A 13,405-nucleotide genomic window follows, 5' to 3' on the forward strand; every position below is an offset into this window, starting at 1 on the left:
CCCCTTCGCTGCGTATTCTGTGGCTTTTAGTGGCTTTAGTGGGAAAAGAACGGGTCCCACCAGCGCGGGAAACAGGCCTGAGAGGTTCGAAAAAAGCCCGGTGGCTGGGTGACGTCTTTTCAGGGGTCCCCCGTCCCGTGTCCCCCGTCAAATCTAAGGCCGCATCTTTAGCCCAAACCTCTGCGCGTGTCTGTCTACCTTAGCCTCGTCAGGTCCTACCAATTCTCAGCTTCTCTTTTACCTTATCCAGTTATGATCTTAGCTGCTTAGCTGAGCTCCAAGCAGAGCAACACGCATACTCCAAAAGTCCAGAGCACTCTTCAAAGACCCCTTGTCGAAACTTCCTTAAGTGGGCTGTTCTAACGCTCGCGCTTCCTCTTGTATCTCGCGGCTTTCCCTGTTTGTCCTTCGCTTGCCTAAAGCTTGCCCCTCGCCATACCCAATCCAACAGGCACACGACTCGACTCGAGACGGCAGCTCGGCGGTTCCTGCATTGGAGATGAGACCCGAAGCCGGGGTCCGGCACATCGCGTTGGTTCCTTGATTTTGTTCATTCGCTCGTGTCGAGTCTTGGTGATGCGTTGTTACGGCGCACCAAAAGTCCGTACGAAGTACGGCTTCTAGCCCTTTGCCCCAGTTGGCATGGCGACAGCATGAGAAACACAAAGTCCCGGATGACAGCCAAGAATCATCCTCGGGTTCTTTACGGATACAATCACTCGGCGCCCTGCCACATTCCTACACGGGTCAGCTCGCCTGCTCTCTTACACAACAGCTGAGGCTATTCGCAGTCGAACTCCCCTGCTCTCTGCGGATACATCTACTGCAGGAACCCCAGGCGGCTCCGTGTTTCCCATCGAGACCCATCGACTTCTCACCCCCACCATGCAAAGTCCCATCTTCTTCGCCTCTGCAGCGGTAAGCTACACCAACACACCGCTCGGTTTGGCGGTCAATCTCACTCTTCAGCTCGAAATCGTCAGCCTATGAATTACAATCCTCTTGTGGCTGCAAGACTGTCGTTTAGACACCTGTCACGGCTGTCGAGTGTCAGCCATTCCTCCTGTCTCTGTCTCTCTCACGGGTCCGCATTGACCTTCTTCGCCGCCGGATGTTAGCGCCGTCTGCCTGCGGTGCCCGAGTTGCCGGAAATGCGCAGATCACGGGAGTCTATGTGTTTGCCTTCGCCCAGCGCAGCGACTAACAACACTGCCATCCTTGGGGAGACTTTCTTCGACGGCGTTGAAAAACTGTCATCATCTGGATCTGTTCGCGAAGGAACACGCCTGGCAAGCCATTGACGCAATCTATATGCGATTTCGCCTGCCTCGTCGAGCCAGTCGCCGATTACACGGACTGAACGCCAGACGGTTGTTCTTAGAGAAGGAATCACAGCCTCTTAAGAATTGCCAGCGAAGAACCCGTGATGACTCACTGACAACATGTTCAAGCCTCGCAGTACTCCGTAATCCCTTGATGATGACAGGTATCTCAGCCACACGAGAAGTCCTGAATTGGTCGCTGTACTCGGGAGCCGCAGAAGCCGGCCTCCGGCCTCGTCGACCCTGAATAATATGCGGCTGGTAAACAGAGGTCATTGCGCCATGGCCAAGACTCAGATGCATCCACTGCTTGAGTCGGTGCTCTGTTATCCGAAAGACCACAACGTTGATGGGTTCCCCAATGATCTTGACATCCAACATGAAAGAATTTCCTAATTCATGTGAGAATCGCAAGACGCTCATGGATATCCATAAACTACACAGCAGCGATTTCCAATCATGTATGGATACGTGCATATACCAGATTAGGTAGCCATCATGGTGTCGCCAAATATGCCTCTACCATGTAGAAACTCCGTATCCGTGTAATTGCATGTGTCCCACCACGTGCTGGCTTCCCTCAGCTCCACGTCATTGTTCAGACCACAGTCGCAAAGTGAAGGTTCAAGAATGACACTTGGTGCGCAAACAGCCGCAACAAAGACTGGCCCGACATGAGCACGACGTTTGGAGACCGCGCTCAGGCGGGCGCTCTGGATATCCGCGTCGAGGATTTCCTCGACGACAAGCTTCAGTCCACCACCGATCTCGAGAACCTCGACTCCCTCATCGCCAACGTGGAGGTCCAGCGCAGCCAGCTCCAGACCCAGCTCGACAACGCCATCAAACAGCTCGACGAAGCTCGCCAGACAGCCGGCGACCGCCAATCCTCCCTCGCGCAGCGTATCCAAGACTTCCAGGAGCTCCAGCACAGCATCGATGTCCGAGTCAAGATAGCGGCCGCATCCGACGCCCCGAACCAGGCCATCGCAAGGCTGCAACAACCTATGAAGAAGCTGCAGACAATCGAACTTGCCCAGAAATACCTGACGCTGCTACAAGACGTCGAAAACCTGCGGACCGAAGCTCGCTCGCACCTCCCCGACAGCCCAAAGGCCGCTTTGGAGCCGTACTCGAAGCTCAAGCAATTGTCGAGGCGCCTGGAGGAACTCTCAGGGCCGGCTGATGATGCGGCAGTACATCTCGTCAATCACGTGCGGAGTGTTGCCGATGCGCTGTGGGACGAGATGAAGAAGACAATGTCCAGCGAGCTGGAGACTGTTCTCAGCAAGAGGTCATGGCCCATGGTGGAACCTAGCTCTGAAATGGACGACGAGTGGCTCGCCTGCTTTGAAAAGCTGCTGGACCTTCAGATTCCCGAGGTCATCCTGAGCAAGTCCACCGTCAGCCTTCTCTCGTTCGATGTCATGTCACGAATCTTCATCTCAGAGTTCCGCTTCCACTTTCTCAGCGACAAGCCGACGAGCAAACCCGATGCCATTGGATCGCACTGCTTCCCCTGGTTCTTGGCAACCATTGAAAAATGGGAAGACTTCTATAGAGACAACTTGGGTTACCTGCTGGCTGCCAAGTTCCGCGATACCTCCGCGGGTAACAGTCTAGTATACGTTGATCCGGTCTGTGCTTTCATGACCAGCATGCTGCCCGTCATGAGAGAGAAGGTCCAGAATGTGGTTGCCGAAACGGCCAAGAACCCTGCCTTCTTGAGCAGCTTCATGGGGCAGTTGATGACATTCGATGAGAGTATTCGGACAAAGTTCAACTATGACGGCGGGGATCCAGACCAAGGTTGGCCCGGCCTGGCTACTGAGGTCTTGGAGCAGTGGTTCGAGCCTTGGTTCCAGGCAGAAAAGGAGTTTGCTCTCGAGCGCTTTCAAGCTATCATGGATAGCTCCGATGCACGAATTATCGACTACGATTACGCTATAACGGGAAAGACAAAGCCGACTTTCGGCGCAGTGCGCGTCACTGACTTGTTGAGGTCTATTACAACCCAATATGAGAGAGTACGCGCCTTCAAGCACAAGATTCGGTTCTTGATTGGAATTCAACTCGATATTCTCGACGAGTTCCATGAGCGTCTGCGTGGCTCTCTCGAGGCCTATCAAGCTCTCACATCGACAGTCGGCAGGACTTTGCACGGTGTCACGAAAGAACAGCTTGCGGCTCTCGAAGGCACCGGTAGTTTCGAGTCTCTGTGCAAGGTTTACGGCAGTGCAGACCACATTGTCAACACGCTCAAGGACTGGGGTAACGAGGAATTCTTCGTCACTTTATGGGATCAGTTGCAGGGTCGCGCGACCAAGGAAGGCGAGACATCGAGGATGTCTGGCGAGATGAGTTACGAAGAGGTCAAGGATCGCACCTCTGCTGCCGTCGGCTCCGAGGCTAATGACGGCGTCCTCTTTGATGAGACAATCGCTGCGTACAGCCTTAGACGCAAGACGGCGCAGGAGTTTTTGGTGAGCGCGCTTGCAGACTCTCATTACAAAGCCTTTAGAGCATATGCGACACGGACACACTGGACAACCATTAGTGACAGTGGCTCCGAGAGTGAGTTGCCTATCTTAAAAGCATTACCGTGCATGATACTAACAATTTACCAGTCGATCCGTCGCAATTGGCTGTTACACCAGAGCTCGACGAGCCCTTGAGAGTACGTCTCCCCACAGCCCAACTCCCAATGTCCCTCCTAACCTTGACCAGATCCTCAAGCGCAACTTTGATTTCCTACTCAAGGCTATTGGCACGGCAGCGTTCCGACGCACATGGCGCTCCGCACTGGACAAACTCCAAGACCTGCTTTGGGGCGAGGTCTTGATGAGGCAGAGCTTCACCGCGTTTGGTGCGGCCCAGTTCACGCGTGACGTCAATGCCATCTTCTCTCTTGTGGAGAGATATATCCAGAATGGTGTAGGATCATTGGGCAGTCTGTTTGACGCGCTGAAATTGCTCAGCCTCCCGAACGAACCCCAGGAGGGCACTTTGTCGCTCAAGGACGCTACGGATCGGGTGTTTACCGATAACACAGAGGCCAAGAAGTTGTTGGAAGAGCTGGACATTGACACGCTCACACCCGCGAATGCTAGGCATATTTTGCAGCGCAGGGTGGAAAACAAGGAATAGTCTGGAATTTCCTTGCAGCAGGCAGACTCAGATCTACACAGACAAAAATGATGCTAGGCACTGATATATTACAGATGCCATACCGTCGCAAGTTGTTGTAATAGATCCTTGACAATTCATGACCCTGAATGATTCTATTTTGCCAAAACCCCAGCGTGTGCATATTCTGGTAAATGAATCTCAAGATAGATGACCCTATTTCACCCATTCCGTCTCCCACCTTTTTTTGTTTCATTCCAAATAGAGAGATGCTCAGCTAATAGCACGCATGGTCAACTCGACCGTGGCAAACGTGCCAGCACTGACAGGCATAGCCCTCAACAGCGTCGGCACAATACCCCTCCAGAACCCACGAAGCCCCTCACCGCGATACGTCTGCGCGAAGCAGTCCCGCATCGACTTGTACCGCTGCTCCTTGCCGAACCCGTCCGTCTGCATCTTGCTCTTGATCACGTCGAAGGGATAACTGCTCAGCCAGAGCGCCTCGCCGGCAAGACCGCCGTAGAAAGCAATCTTGTAAGGCGCAATGTCCTTGCGGTCCATGTTGTTGCGCCGCGCGTCGGCGTTCATCATCCACTCGAACGCCAGGAACCACACGCCGTAGGCCTGCGCCTCGCGGAGGATCGTGACGGCTTCGCCGCGGTAGAGGCCGTTGTTCAACACACCGCCGTGGGAGGCGAGTTTGCGGACGCAGTCCAGGGGGCCAGAGTAGAGCCGGGCGGCGCCGTGGGGTTGGGTTTGCAGCCTGATGCGGACGTGCTCGATGGGACCTGAGATTACCGAGTTTGCGACGCCGGCGAAGGCGCCCGAGGCGTAGTACTGGGCGTAGGAGAGGGGACCCGTGGAGCCGTTGCGGGACTCGAAGAAGCGGCGAGCCTGGTGGAAGCCTGCGAACTGGATGGAGACGCAGGCGCCGATGCCGAGGAGCGGGGTGAGGGTTCCCTTGTAGAAGGCGAGGGCGCCTTCGTTTTTGTAGATTTGGGTTGCGGCGTTGAGGGCCGTTGTCGGGGTTGTTGAGGTTTGGAGGCGGACTTTTACGATGTCGAAGGGTTGGCCTGCGGGGTGTTAGCTTTTTTCTCAATTGATTTCACGTTTCTGGAACTCTGATCGTTTCCAGGGGTTCATGAAAGTTCTATGAAGGCGAAGTGAGTGAGAATGAGGTGGTGAATGCTTGAGGTCGCCATTGTGTGAGGTTCGGCTGTGATTCCGAAGTCGGCTCCAAAAAAAAGGCATCTCAAGCTCATCTCATCGCCAACCTTCTCTTTCTCATTGTTCTGCGCAATTGAAAAACGTACCGAGCAAGACCTGGGCAACACCGCCCGCGGCGCCAGAAAAGAGGTCCTTGGCCGTCTGGAGAGCACCGCCCACAACCTCGGGCTCAAGCGCCGCGTCCGCCATCGTGTCTAGCCTTTTCGTTTGTTCGGTCTGTTTGCCGAGCTTCACTCTCTATGCCTTTGCCCCGCCACCGTTGATCGGTGCGCGCCCTGAAAAGGTCCGTTGGGGAAACTCCGAATGTCAACGATAGTGAATCTCACACTCGAGATTGAGTCGACTGACTAGAGGGCGTACCGAAGACAATTGGTCTCGGGGAATGCGTAGGAGGTGAAGTTCGTCGGTGATGGTTGAGAGGGAAATCGGCGACCACTTGTCCCGGTTTAAGCTCAATGAGACTATTTATCAAGAAGCCACCCCCCAGACACAGATAAGGCAAGCTGTCTGTGGGGACATGCAGGGCGGTCATGGCGTGCTGTTGCTAAGCCGTTTACGGCGGTGGTGAGGGTTCACCTTGATGAGTAAGCTGGTTAAGCGCGACAGCGCGGTTATGAGGTCGGCGAGGCCTTCCGCCATCCTCCAAAGCCTGCGTGATCTTTGTGAGATCAGCTCCGTTGTCGAGATGTAAATTGGTTCGTCAATTCCTCATGTGTTGTTTAATGTTCTAAGTTAGTCCATGCTAGGGGCTAGTGTCGAGTATCAGTACTGAAGCATGCCTTAAACTCGTACCCAAATTCTACCATGCGTGGGAGTCCTGCATTCGTCTTCGTCTGTCATTTGTTGCCAAATTTTTGAATACCGTTATAATGAATGCCAAATAGTTGGCTGGCGATTGCTGTAAGAAGGGAAAGTAGTCAGCGGTGACAGCTACCTGGCCCAAGGTTGAGCTGGCTCAGGTGAGGTAGCTACCCCACCAAACATGTACCTTGACCCCTCACCTCGGTGAACAGGCCACCGTAGAATGGGCAGTACCGTCACTGCAGCTCCCCCTCCACACCGTTACGAAAAATCGCGAGTTCCTACCAACATCGGAGAGATGCGCTGAAGGCAAACATCAGCTCAATTTCACAATGTCGGCAGCGGGAAAGAAGCCGGAGACGGCTGTGTATGTCTACCCGAACTCGTTCGTTGCCGCGCACAAAGCTGACCATATTTTTTTAACCACCTCCACAGCAAGGACGCCACGCCCAGCAACCCTCGAGGTATCCCCAAAGCGCCGTTCGTCGACAAGGTCGAGGACTACGTCACCACCCGCGAAGATGTCGAACCGACGATGCGCAACTTCCAGGAGATGATTTCGTGAGTCGCTCACGTGCCCGCTCACCCGCCCGCCAGGTGGGCTGGTCATGCCACACCAGAACTTCAGTCCGACGCATCGAACGAGGCTACCGGGAAGGGCAAGGCCAGGTTAGGCACATGGGGAACAGCTGGTAACATATCATTCTTTTGCGCAGGAAATACCAGTTCATGGAGCTGAATCTTCAGAAGAGGATGGCTGGACTGAACGACAAGATTCCCGATATACAGAAGACGCTCGACTCTGTGCGGTTTCTGAAGCTCAGACAGGTGACTAGCCGCTCACGGATGCATCTATCGACAGGAGGCGCTGACAAAAGAGATAGGACGACGATGAACCGATCGAGACGACGTTCGAGCTGAACGATACGCTTTACTCCAAAGCAAAGATCCCGCCCACCGAAGAGGTGTACATTTGGCTAGGCGTATGACAATGACTGCTCCGCAGTAGACGATGCCATGGGTTTGAAAAGGTGGCTGACTGTACAGCAGGCAAATGTTATGTTGTCGTATCCCGTCGACGAAGCCGAGACCCTACTCGAGTCCAAGCTATCAACGGCGAAAACGAGCTTATCAAACTGCGAGGAGGACCTGGATTTCCTGAGAGAGCAGATCACGGTAACATTTGGCACCTAGGCGAGACGGGCTTGACCGCGTATACTAATCAATCACAGACTATGGAAGTCGCCATCGCAAGAGTATACAACTGGGAGGTGGTTCAAAAGCGGAAAGACAAGGAAGAAGGAAAGGATATCAAGAAGGAAAAGGACGAGGACAAGGCTGGCAGTTAAGAGGCGAAAAGCTCGATACCAAACCAAAAAACAACTTGATGATGTTCTGCCATTTCTTGCACAACCGCAATTTCACAGCACAGCATAAACCCGCAGCTATGTTTTTACACAACACGATCCGGATCATTGGGCCGTTGGTTCAAGCGATGGCCCTGTAGGCTTACGAATCCCGACCAGGGTCACGCATCCGTAGATAATTTAATTTCGAGGTCGTGGCTGAAGGCTTTCCATTATCGATACCCCTTTATGCCATGGTAACGATCACGAAAGCGAACTAGGAGGTTTTTGTTAGTGCTGTGCAAGATCGCAGACTACCAATACAGCGTCACAGCATAGCTATGCACGTATGATGTTTAATCACTGGAGGCCAACCTGTCAGAAATCCGCCCGAGGTTAGCTAAACTTAGTAAGGAAAGTTTTAGCCATTGGATCAGCCGCCATCTCGATACCACTGGTGCTGGCCCGGTGCAGCTGACCGTGACCGAATCATGACAATCGAGAACAACGCCCGCAAGCTAAGATCTGAGACGATGTTGGGCATGAGGTGGCAGACTGCACCAATCTACAGCGGCTCCGGGTGCTCGTGGGTAGGAATCCAGATCATTACGTAAGGCTGGGCTGTTATCTTAATAAGATGCGGGTGCCGTGGCAGGCGTGGCACCGTGGGTGCGTGTCCGTAGGTGCGTAAGTGCGGTGTAGACGGCCGGCTAGGTTCGACGGGAGAGCCCAATTCGTGAGGGGCAGCCAGGGGCAACAGCTGTGCGGGACCGGTCGCTATGACGATTTTTGGCATTCTGCCAGCAGGTTCACTTTAATTCGACTTCCCAAGCCTCCCCTACTTTCCCGCTAGAGATCTTCCTTTCCCTTACCTTTCCCCACAACCAGCTCTTCTCTCCTAAACACCTACAATCCTGGTTGGCAACTTTCTTCAGGACAAACAACTTGTTACCGTTGTCCTATTGTCTCCGAATCCCATTACCTCTCCTCCACCCCGTCTTTTTCCTCTCTCTTTTCTTTTTTTCTTTGGAGGGCTCTGCAAAATCCCTCTAGCTACACCGATCTTCTTTCCTCGTCAACGAGAAGACCCTAGAACAAAACCCCCACCATGTCCCAGCAAGAACTCGATCCCAAGTACGACCAGTACGACTACCCGACCGTCGCCCCGACGGCGGCCAACGGTCACCCTGGCCACCTCACCCCCGAGCAGAAGGCTCAGGTTGCCCAGCTGCGCCTGATGCTTGAGTCGGATGGCTACGACAAGCGCCTCGACACCCTGACTCTGGTATTCCCTCCCATCCTGTGGCAGACACCCAATACTCGGAGGCCTGCGAATTCCACATCCAGAGCACCTTACTAACAGCCGAATTATAGCTGCGCTTCCTCCGCGCCCGCAAGTTCGATGTCAACCTCGCCAAGCAGATGTAAGCGGTGTCTTGTCTTCCACATTAGATCGTGCAACATGTAGCTAACGGGTATGATTCAGGTTCGTCGACTTCGAGACCTGGCGGAAAACGACCAAGCTTGACAACACCGTGCCGACCTGGGAATACCCCGAGAAGGAGGAGGTTTTCAAGTTCTACCCCCAGTACTACCACAAGACCGACAAGGTACGCCGCCATAGGAAAGAGACAACTTGCTCGGTGAAGTCACTCACTAACGCACTGCTTCACAGGATGGCCGCCCCGTCTACGTTGAGCAGCTTGGTGGCATCGACCTGAACGCCATGTACAAGATCACCACCGCCGAGCGCATGTTGACCAATCTGGCCGTCGAGTACGAGAAGTGCGCCGACCCCCGCTTCCCCGCCTGCTCCCGCAAGTCCAACCACCTCGTCGAGACGTGCTGCACCATCATGGACCTCAAGGGCGTCACCATCACCCGTGTCCCCCAGGTCTACAGCTACGTCAAGCAGGCCTCCGTCGTCTCCCAGAACTACTACCCCGAGCGTCTCGGCAAGCTCTACATGATCAACGCTCCCTGGGGCTTCTCCACCGTCTGGTCCGTCGTCAAGGGCTGGCTCGACCCCGTCACCGTCTCCAAGATCAACATCCTTGGCTCCGGCTACCAGAAGGAGCTTTTGAACCAGATTCCCGCCGAGAACCTCCCCAAGTCCCTCGGTGGCAAGTGCGAGTGCCAGGGTGGCTGCCAGCTCAGCGACGCCGGCCCGTGGCACGAGGCCGAGTGGACCAAGGAGCCCTGGTGGCAGAAGCCCGAGGCCAAGGCCGCTGCTGCTGCCGGCGGCGATGTCATTGAGAACAAGGGCGGTGAGACCGTTACTGCTCCGGCTGCCGGCGGTGCTGCTCCTGCGGCTGCTGCTACTGCAGACGCCAAGGCTCCTGCTGCGGCATAAATGTTGCCCTTTTAGGAAATTGCGTGCATTGGAATTGAGGTTGTTCATTGAGAGTGGCGCTGCCGGATGAGCAGTTAGAGAGAAGGCGTTGACAAATGTGGTGTTGTGTCCTGAGGTGAAGAAAGACACTGGGTTGGGTGGGAGATGGGGGTGGCTACCTAAAAACAAGAGCATCTTTTCTTAGAACCGCTCATACACGTGTTGATCCTGGCAACCTTTGCTATTTCACATTATACATACTTTCATTTTGATCAGTGGACTCCATTGAAAGGCATTTTCGCAAAAAAGAGAGAGACCATCGTCTTTATGCTTTCCAGACTTTATTAGACTGCAATCAGCACATGTAAAAAGCACTGTCCATGGGTCATCGGCCGTCTGGCAGGATGCCCACTGTTGTGGTATAAGTTCCCAACGCCTCAACTCCCATAAAGTAAAAGAATCCCCCTCTCGTCAGATTGCCTCACGACCGTTCCGTAACGGTATACTCCCCAGCAACCCTCGCCCTCTCCATCTTGGCAACAGTAGCAGGCATCGTCTTCTTCAACCTCCCCAACCCGCCCACCGCGCCCCCAAACGCGTCCTTCACCTCGCCCCTCCTCTCCATCGCCTCGAGCGGGAGCACCTCGGCCTCCATCTCCCTCGCCTCGTCCTCTTTCGCCTTCTTCGCAGCCTCGAAAGCGGCCTCGTCTGCGGCCGCGGCGGCTTTGAACTCGTTTGTCGTCGCGGTAGCGATGGCGCCGGGGACGGATTTTTTGAGGGCGGCGATTTCGTTGAGGAGGTCTTCTTCTTCGCGCGCGAGGTCTTCGACGCGCTGGCGGAGGCGGGCGTCCCAGGGTTCGTAGGCTTCTTCTGGTTCGTCTGAGGGCGTGTTGTTGGAGAGGAAGGTTGACGGGTCGGTATCCATGCCGTTTATGGAGAGGTTTGGGGCTGCGTAGGTGAATGTTTTGTCGATGTACTGTGTTTCGAGGGGGGGTTTTGTGTTAGCGAGATTCTTGGGGATTGGTGTGGCTCGCTTTCTTCTGCCTTTGCTTTCTCGTGCCTTGGAGGAGCAATCTCGAAGCAAGAACATGAGGGTCGTGCAAAATTTCGCCGAGACAAAACAAGAGAAAGGGGAGAGTCTGGAATAGTAGCCTTACCTCGTTGACCAGACGCTCAATAGGCGCCCGCAGCTCGTCCTCTTGCGCGTTGCTGCCCTCGATGTGCGGAAACGCATTGTCGAGCTGTTCCTGCGCGGCGCGCCGGACGTTGGTGAGCAGGTACGCGAGGTCGTCGCGGGATTGCAGTTCGATTTTCCTATGTGCGTCCTCCATAGTTGTCTCCTCGTTTCCGTTTCCTATCCCCTTCTTCCTTTTTGGGCCTTAGATTTCTTTCACTCTTTTTCTTCCTTCTTCACTAACACATTCGAGTGGGATCCTGGTGGGTTTGAGAAGGGCGGTCTGTATTGAGAGTCCTTAATTGCTCCTTTTGGAGGGTGAGATTCCTCGAGTTCGATTGGTCTCGCGACGTTTGTTGGCGCGTCGTGGGTGGTGGGGTGTTTGAGTCGTGGTGGGATGTGTTTGTCCTCGGTGTGGATGTTTACTTGCGCCTGGTTTGCTTGACGACGGGACGGTCCAGTTCCATTCGACACCACCTCACCCCGGTCAGCGGTCGCCCCATCGGTGCGCGTCGAGCCCGTCGTCCGATGTGACCTGTGCTCCTCCCACCATCCAGCTGGGCTTATCAGGCGCTAGTGCGTCTACCCTATCTTATCTTCTTATCAGCATGTGACGCTGCCTAGACTACCCTTAGGTACCGACCTTGAATGGCCGAATCGATCCCAATGCAACGCCAACGACCCAACCCCGAGAACTGCCGAGATCGGACAGTCGCTCCGAAGAGGTTCAGCGAATGGTTCGGTGTGGAACACAGACCAGTAAGGTAGACCTGTTCCGTTCACCTTTGAGAGGGAATGATGGGCGGTGGCACTGTGCGGGACAAGCATCACCAGAAAAGAAACCCTCCCCAATTTTAGTTTTACCTACGTACAGCTTTACCCTCATGCATTGCATGAATGCTGCAAGGGGAGAAAAGAGAGTATGGGATCATCCGCCAAGGTCACGAGGTGCAGCAGTCCCACGGTTCGGATCTTGTTCAGAGGGATGGGCGAGAAGGGATCGACGTCGATAGTCAATATATGAGAGACATGAAGAATGACGACCGGTTCGGTGTCGGGACGGTGTGTGTGTTTACAGCATCAGCCAAGCTACCATCTTCAAAATAGCATCACAAACTTTCTCTGCCCATACACATTCATCCAACAACTTATGCTTCCCGGCCGAACCGGATATGCTATGTCGTACAGACTAAGGAGCGCCTGTCTATATAGGTGGCACAACGCAGGCAAAATGTCCCAAACTCTTTTTCCGACTTTGAACGGCGGTAGGTACTCTCAAAACTTGGCATTCTTGCTGGACGTCCGTCCCCTTGTCCGTCTGTCTGGGTTGATGCATCTCGGCGCTATGACTGCGAAACTGGGACGGACCTGCATGGGGGGGGGGAGCACAGAGGATAGACAATTTTACCGCACCATCGAAATCAAAACCAAAGGGGTAGTTTCGAGGACTTTCAAGACTGCGTTTCTTATCCGTACATATGGAGGTACGCCAGACACTCACAATGAGAAAATTGCGGGGCGATGGTTTACGGGATGGTTCAGCTGGTTGATGCAGCTGGGGTAAACGCTGTTTTGCGTCACCTATCAAGGTGAGAAATAAATAACCGGCACGGTGCGGCACACCTTGGTGCTCAGCAAGGGAAAGAACCGGGACATCTGTCCCAGACCTTACCTTACCTTGCTGTTCTTCTTTCGCAGAGTGTACATCATGTCTCACTTATCTCCTCATCGTTCTGAGTGTTACCGACAAGCAACGGGGAAAAGCCAAAGGACCAAAGACCATCATCGCACTTACACCATCCATACTCCCATGTCACAAACGTGGGGTTCCCCCCTTCCCAAGATGGGCAAAGCCCACGGCGAAAGCGGAGCTTGCTTTGCTTGGAAGGGGTTTAGGTGCCATGGCGTTGTCGGTCCTCGGGTGCGTGCGGTGAAGGTACAGTACAGTAGCGCCGGGCCTGCGGTACTGGCGGTCTTCCGCTGGTCTGGAGCCAACCCAAGGTAACTGGACCCTCTTTCTCAGAACGCCATCTGGGACGGAATGGCGTCCAAACAGGCCACACCGACGACAGTG

The 13,405-nt window shown here is 54.3% G+C and overlaps 5 protein-coding genes across 5 annotated transcripts; 3 read left to right on the forward strand and 2 right to left on the reverse strand.

The window, feature by feature from the left end:
• Positions 1-1,996: 1,996 nt before the first annotated feature.
• On the forward strand, positions 1,997-4,469 carry CTAM01_07502 (RINT-1 family protein; the record flags this gene model as incomplete). The annotated part of the gene is made up of 3 exons (XM_060523524.1): positions 1,997-3,896; positions 3,950-3,999; positions 4,050-4,469. The coding sequence occupies 3 exons, from the start codon at positions 1,997-1,999 to the stop codon at positions 4,467-4,469; spliced, it is 2,370 nt and encodes a 789-aa protein (XP_060381900.1).
• Positions 4,470-4,721: 252 nt separating this feature from the next.
• CTAM01_07503 (uncharacterized protein) lies at positions 4,722-5,867 on the reverse strand (the record flags this gene model as incomplete). The annotated part of the gene is made up of 2 exons (XM_060523525.1): positions 4,722-5,524; positions 5,765-5,867. 2 exons carry the CDS (start codon positions 5,865-5,867, stop codon positions 4,722-4,724), a joined length of 906 nt encoding a protein of 301 aa, XP_060381901.1.
• Positions 5,868-6,811: 944 nt separating this feature from the next.
• Positions 6,812-7,828, forward strand: CTAM01_07504 (prefoldin subunit; the record flags this gene model as incomplete). Its single annotated transcript, XM_060523526.1, has 6 exons — positions 6,812-6,846; positions 6,915-7,040; positions 7,196-7,307; positions 7,364-7,462; positions 7,530-7,655; positions 7,712-7,828. 6 exons carry the CDS (start codon positions 6,812-6,814, stop codon positions 7,826-7,828), a joined length of 615 nt encoding a protein of 204 aa, XP_060381902.1.
• A 1,105-nt stretch (positions 7,829-8,933) lies between these two features.
• Positions 8,934-10,178, forward strand: CTAM01_07505 (CRAL/TRIO domain-containing protein; the record flags this gene model as incomplete). Its single annotated transcript, XM_060523527.1, has 4 exons — positions 8,934-9,110; positions 9,200-9,249; positions 9,312-9,435; positions 9,501-10,178. The coding sequence occupies 4 exons, from the start codon at positions 8,934-8,936 to the stop codon at positions 10,176-10,178; spliced, it is 1,029 nt and encodes a 342-aa protein (XP_060381903.1).
• A 460-nt stretch (positions 10,179-10,638) lies between these two features.
• Positions 10,639-11,488, reverse strand: CTAM01_07506 (uncharacterized protein; the record flags this gene model as incomplete). The annotated part of the gene is made up of 2 exons (XM_060523528.1): positions 10,639-11,133; positions 11,315-11,488. The coding sequence occupies 2 exons, from the start codon at positions 11,486-11,488 to the stop codon at positions 10,639-10,641; spliced, it is 669 nt and encodes a 222-aa protein (XP_060381904.1).
• Between the last annotated feature and the right edge of the window lie 1,917 nt (positions 11,489-13,405).

This window comes from Colletotrichum tamarilloi (genome assembly GCF_030869305.1).
Source record: "Colletotrichum tamarilloi strain Tom-12 chromosome Unknown Scaffold_23.1, whole genome shotgun sequence".
Classification (NCBI taxonomy): Eukaryota; Fungi; Ascomycota; class Sordariomycetes; order Glomerellales; family Glomerellaceae; genus Colletotrichum; species Colletotrichum tamarilloi.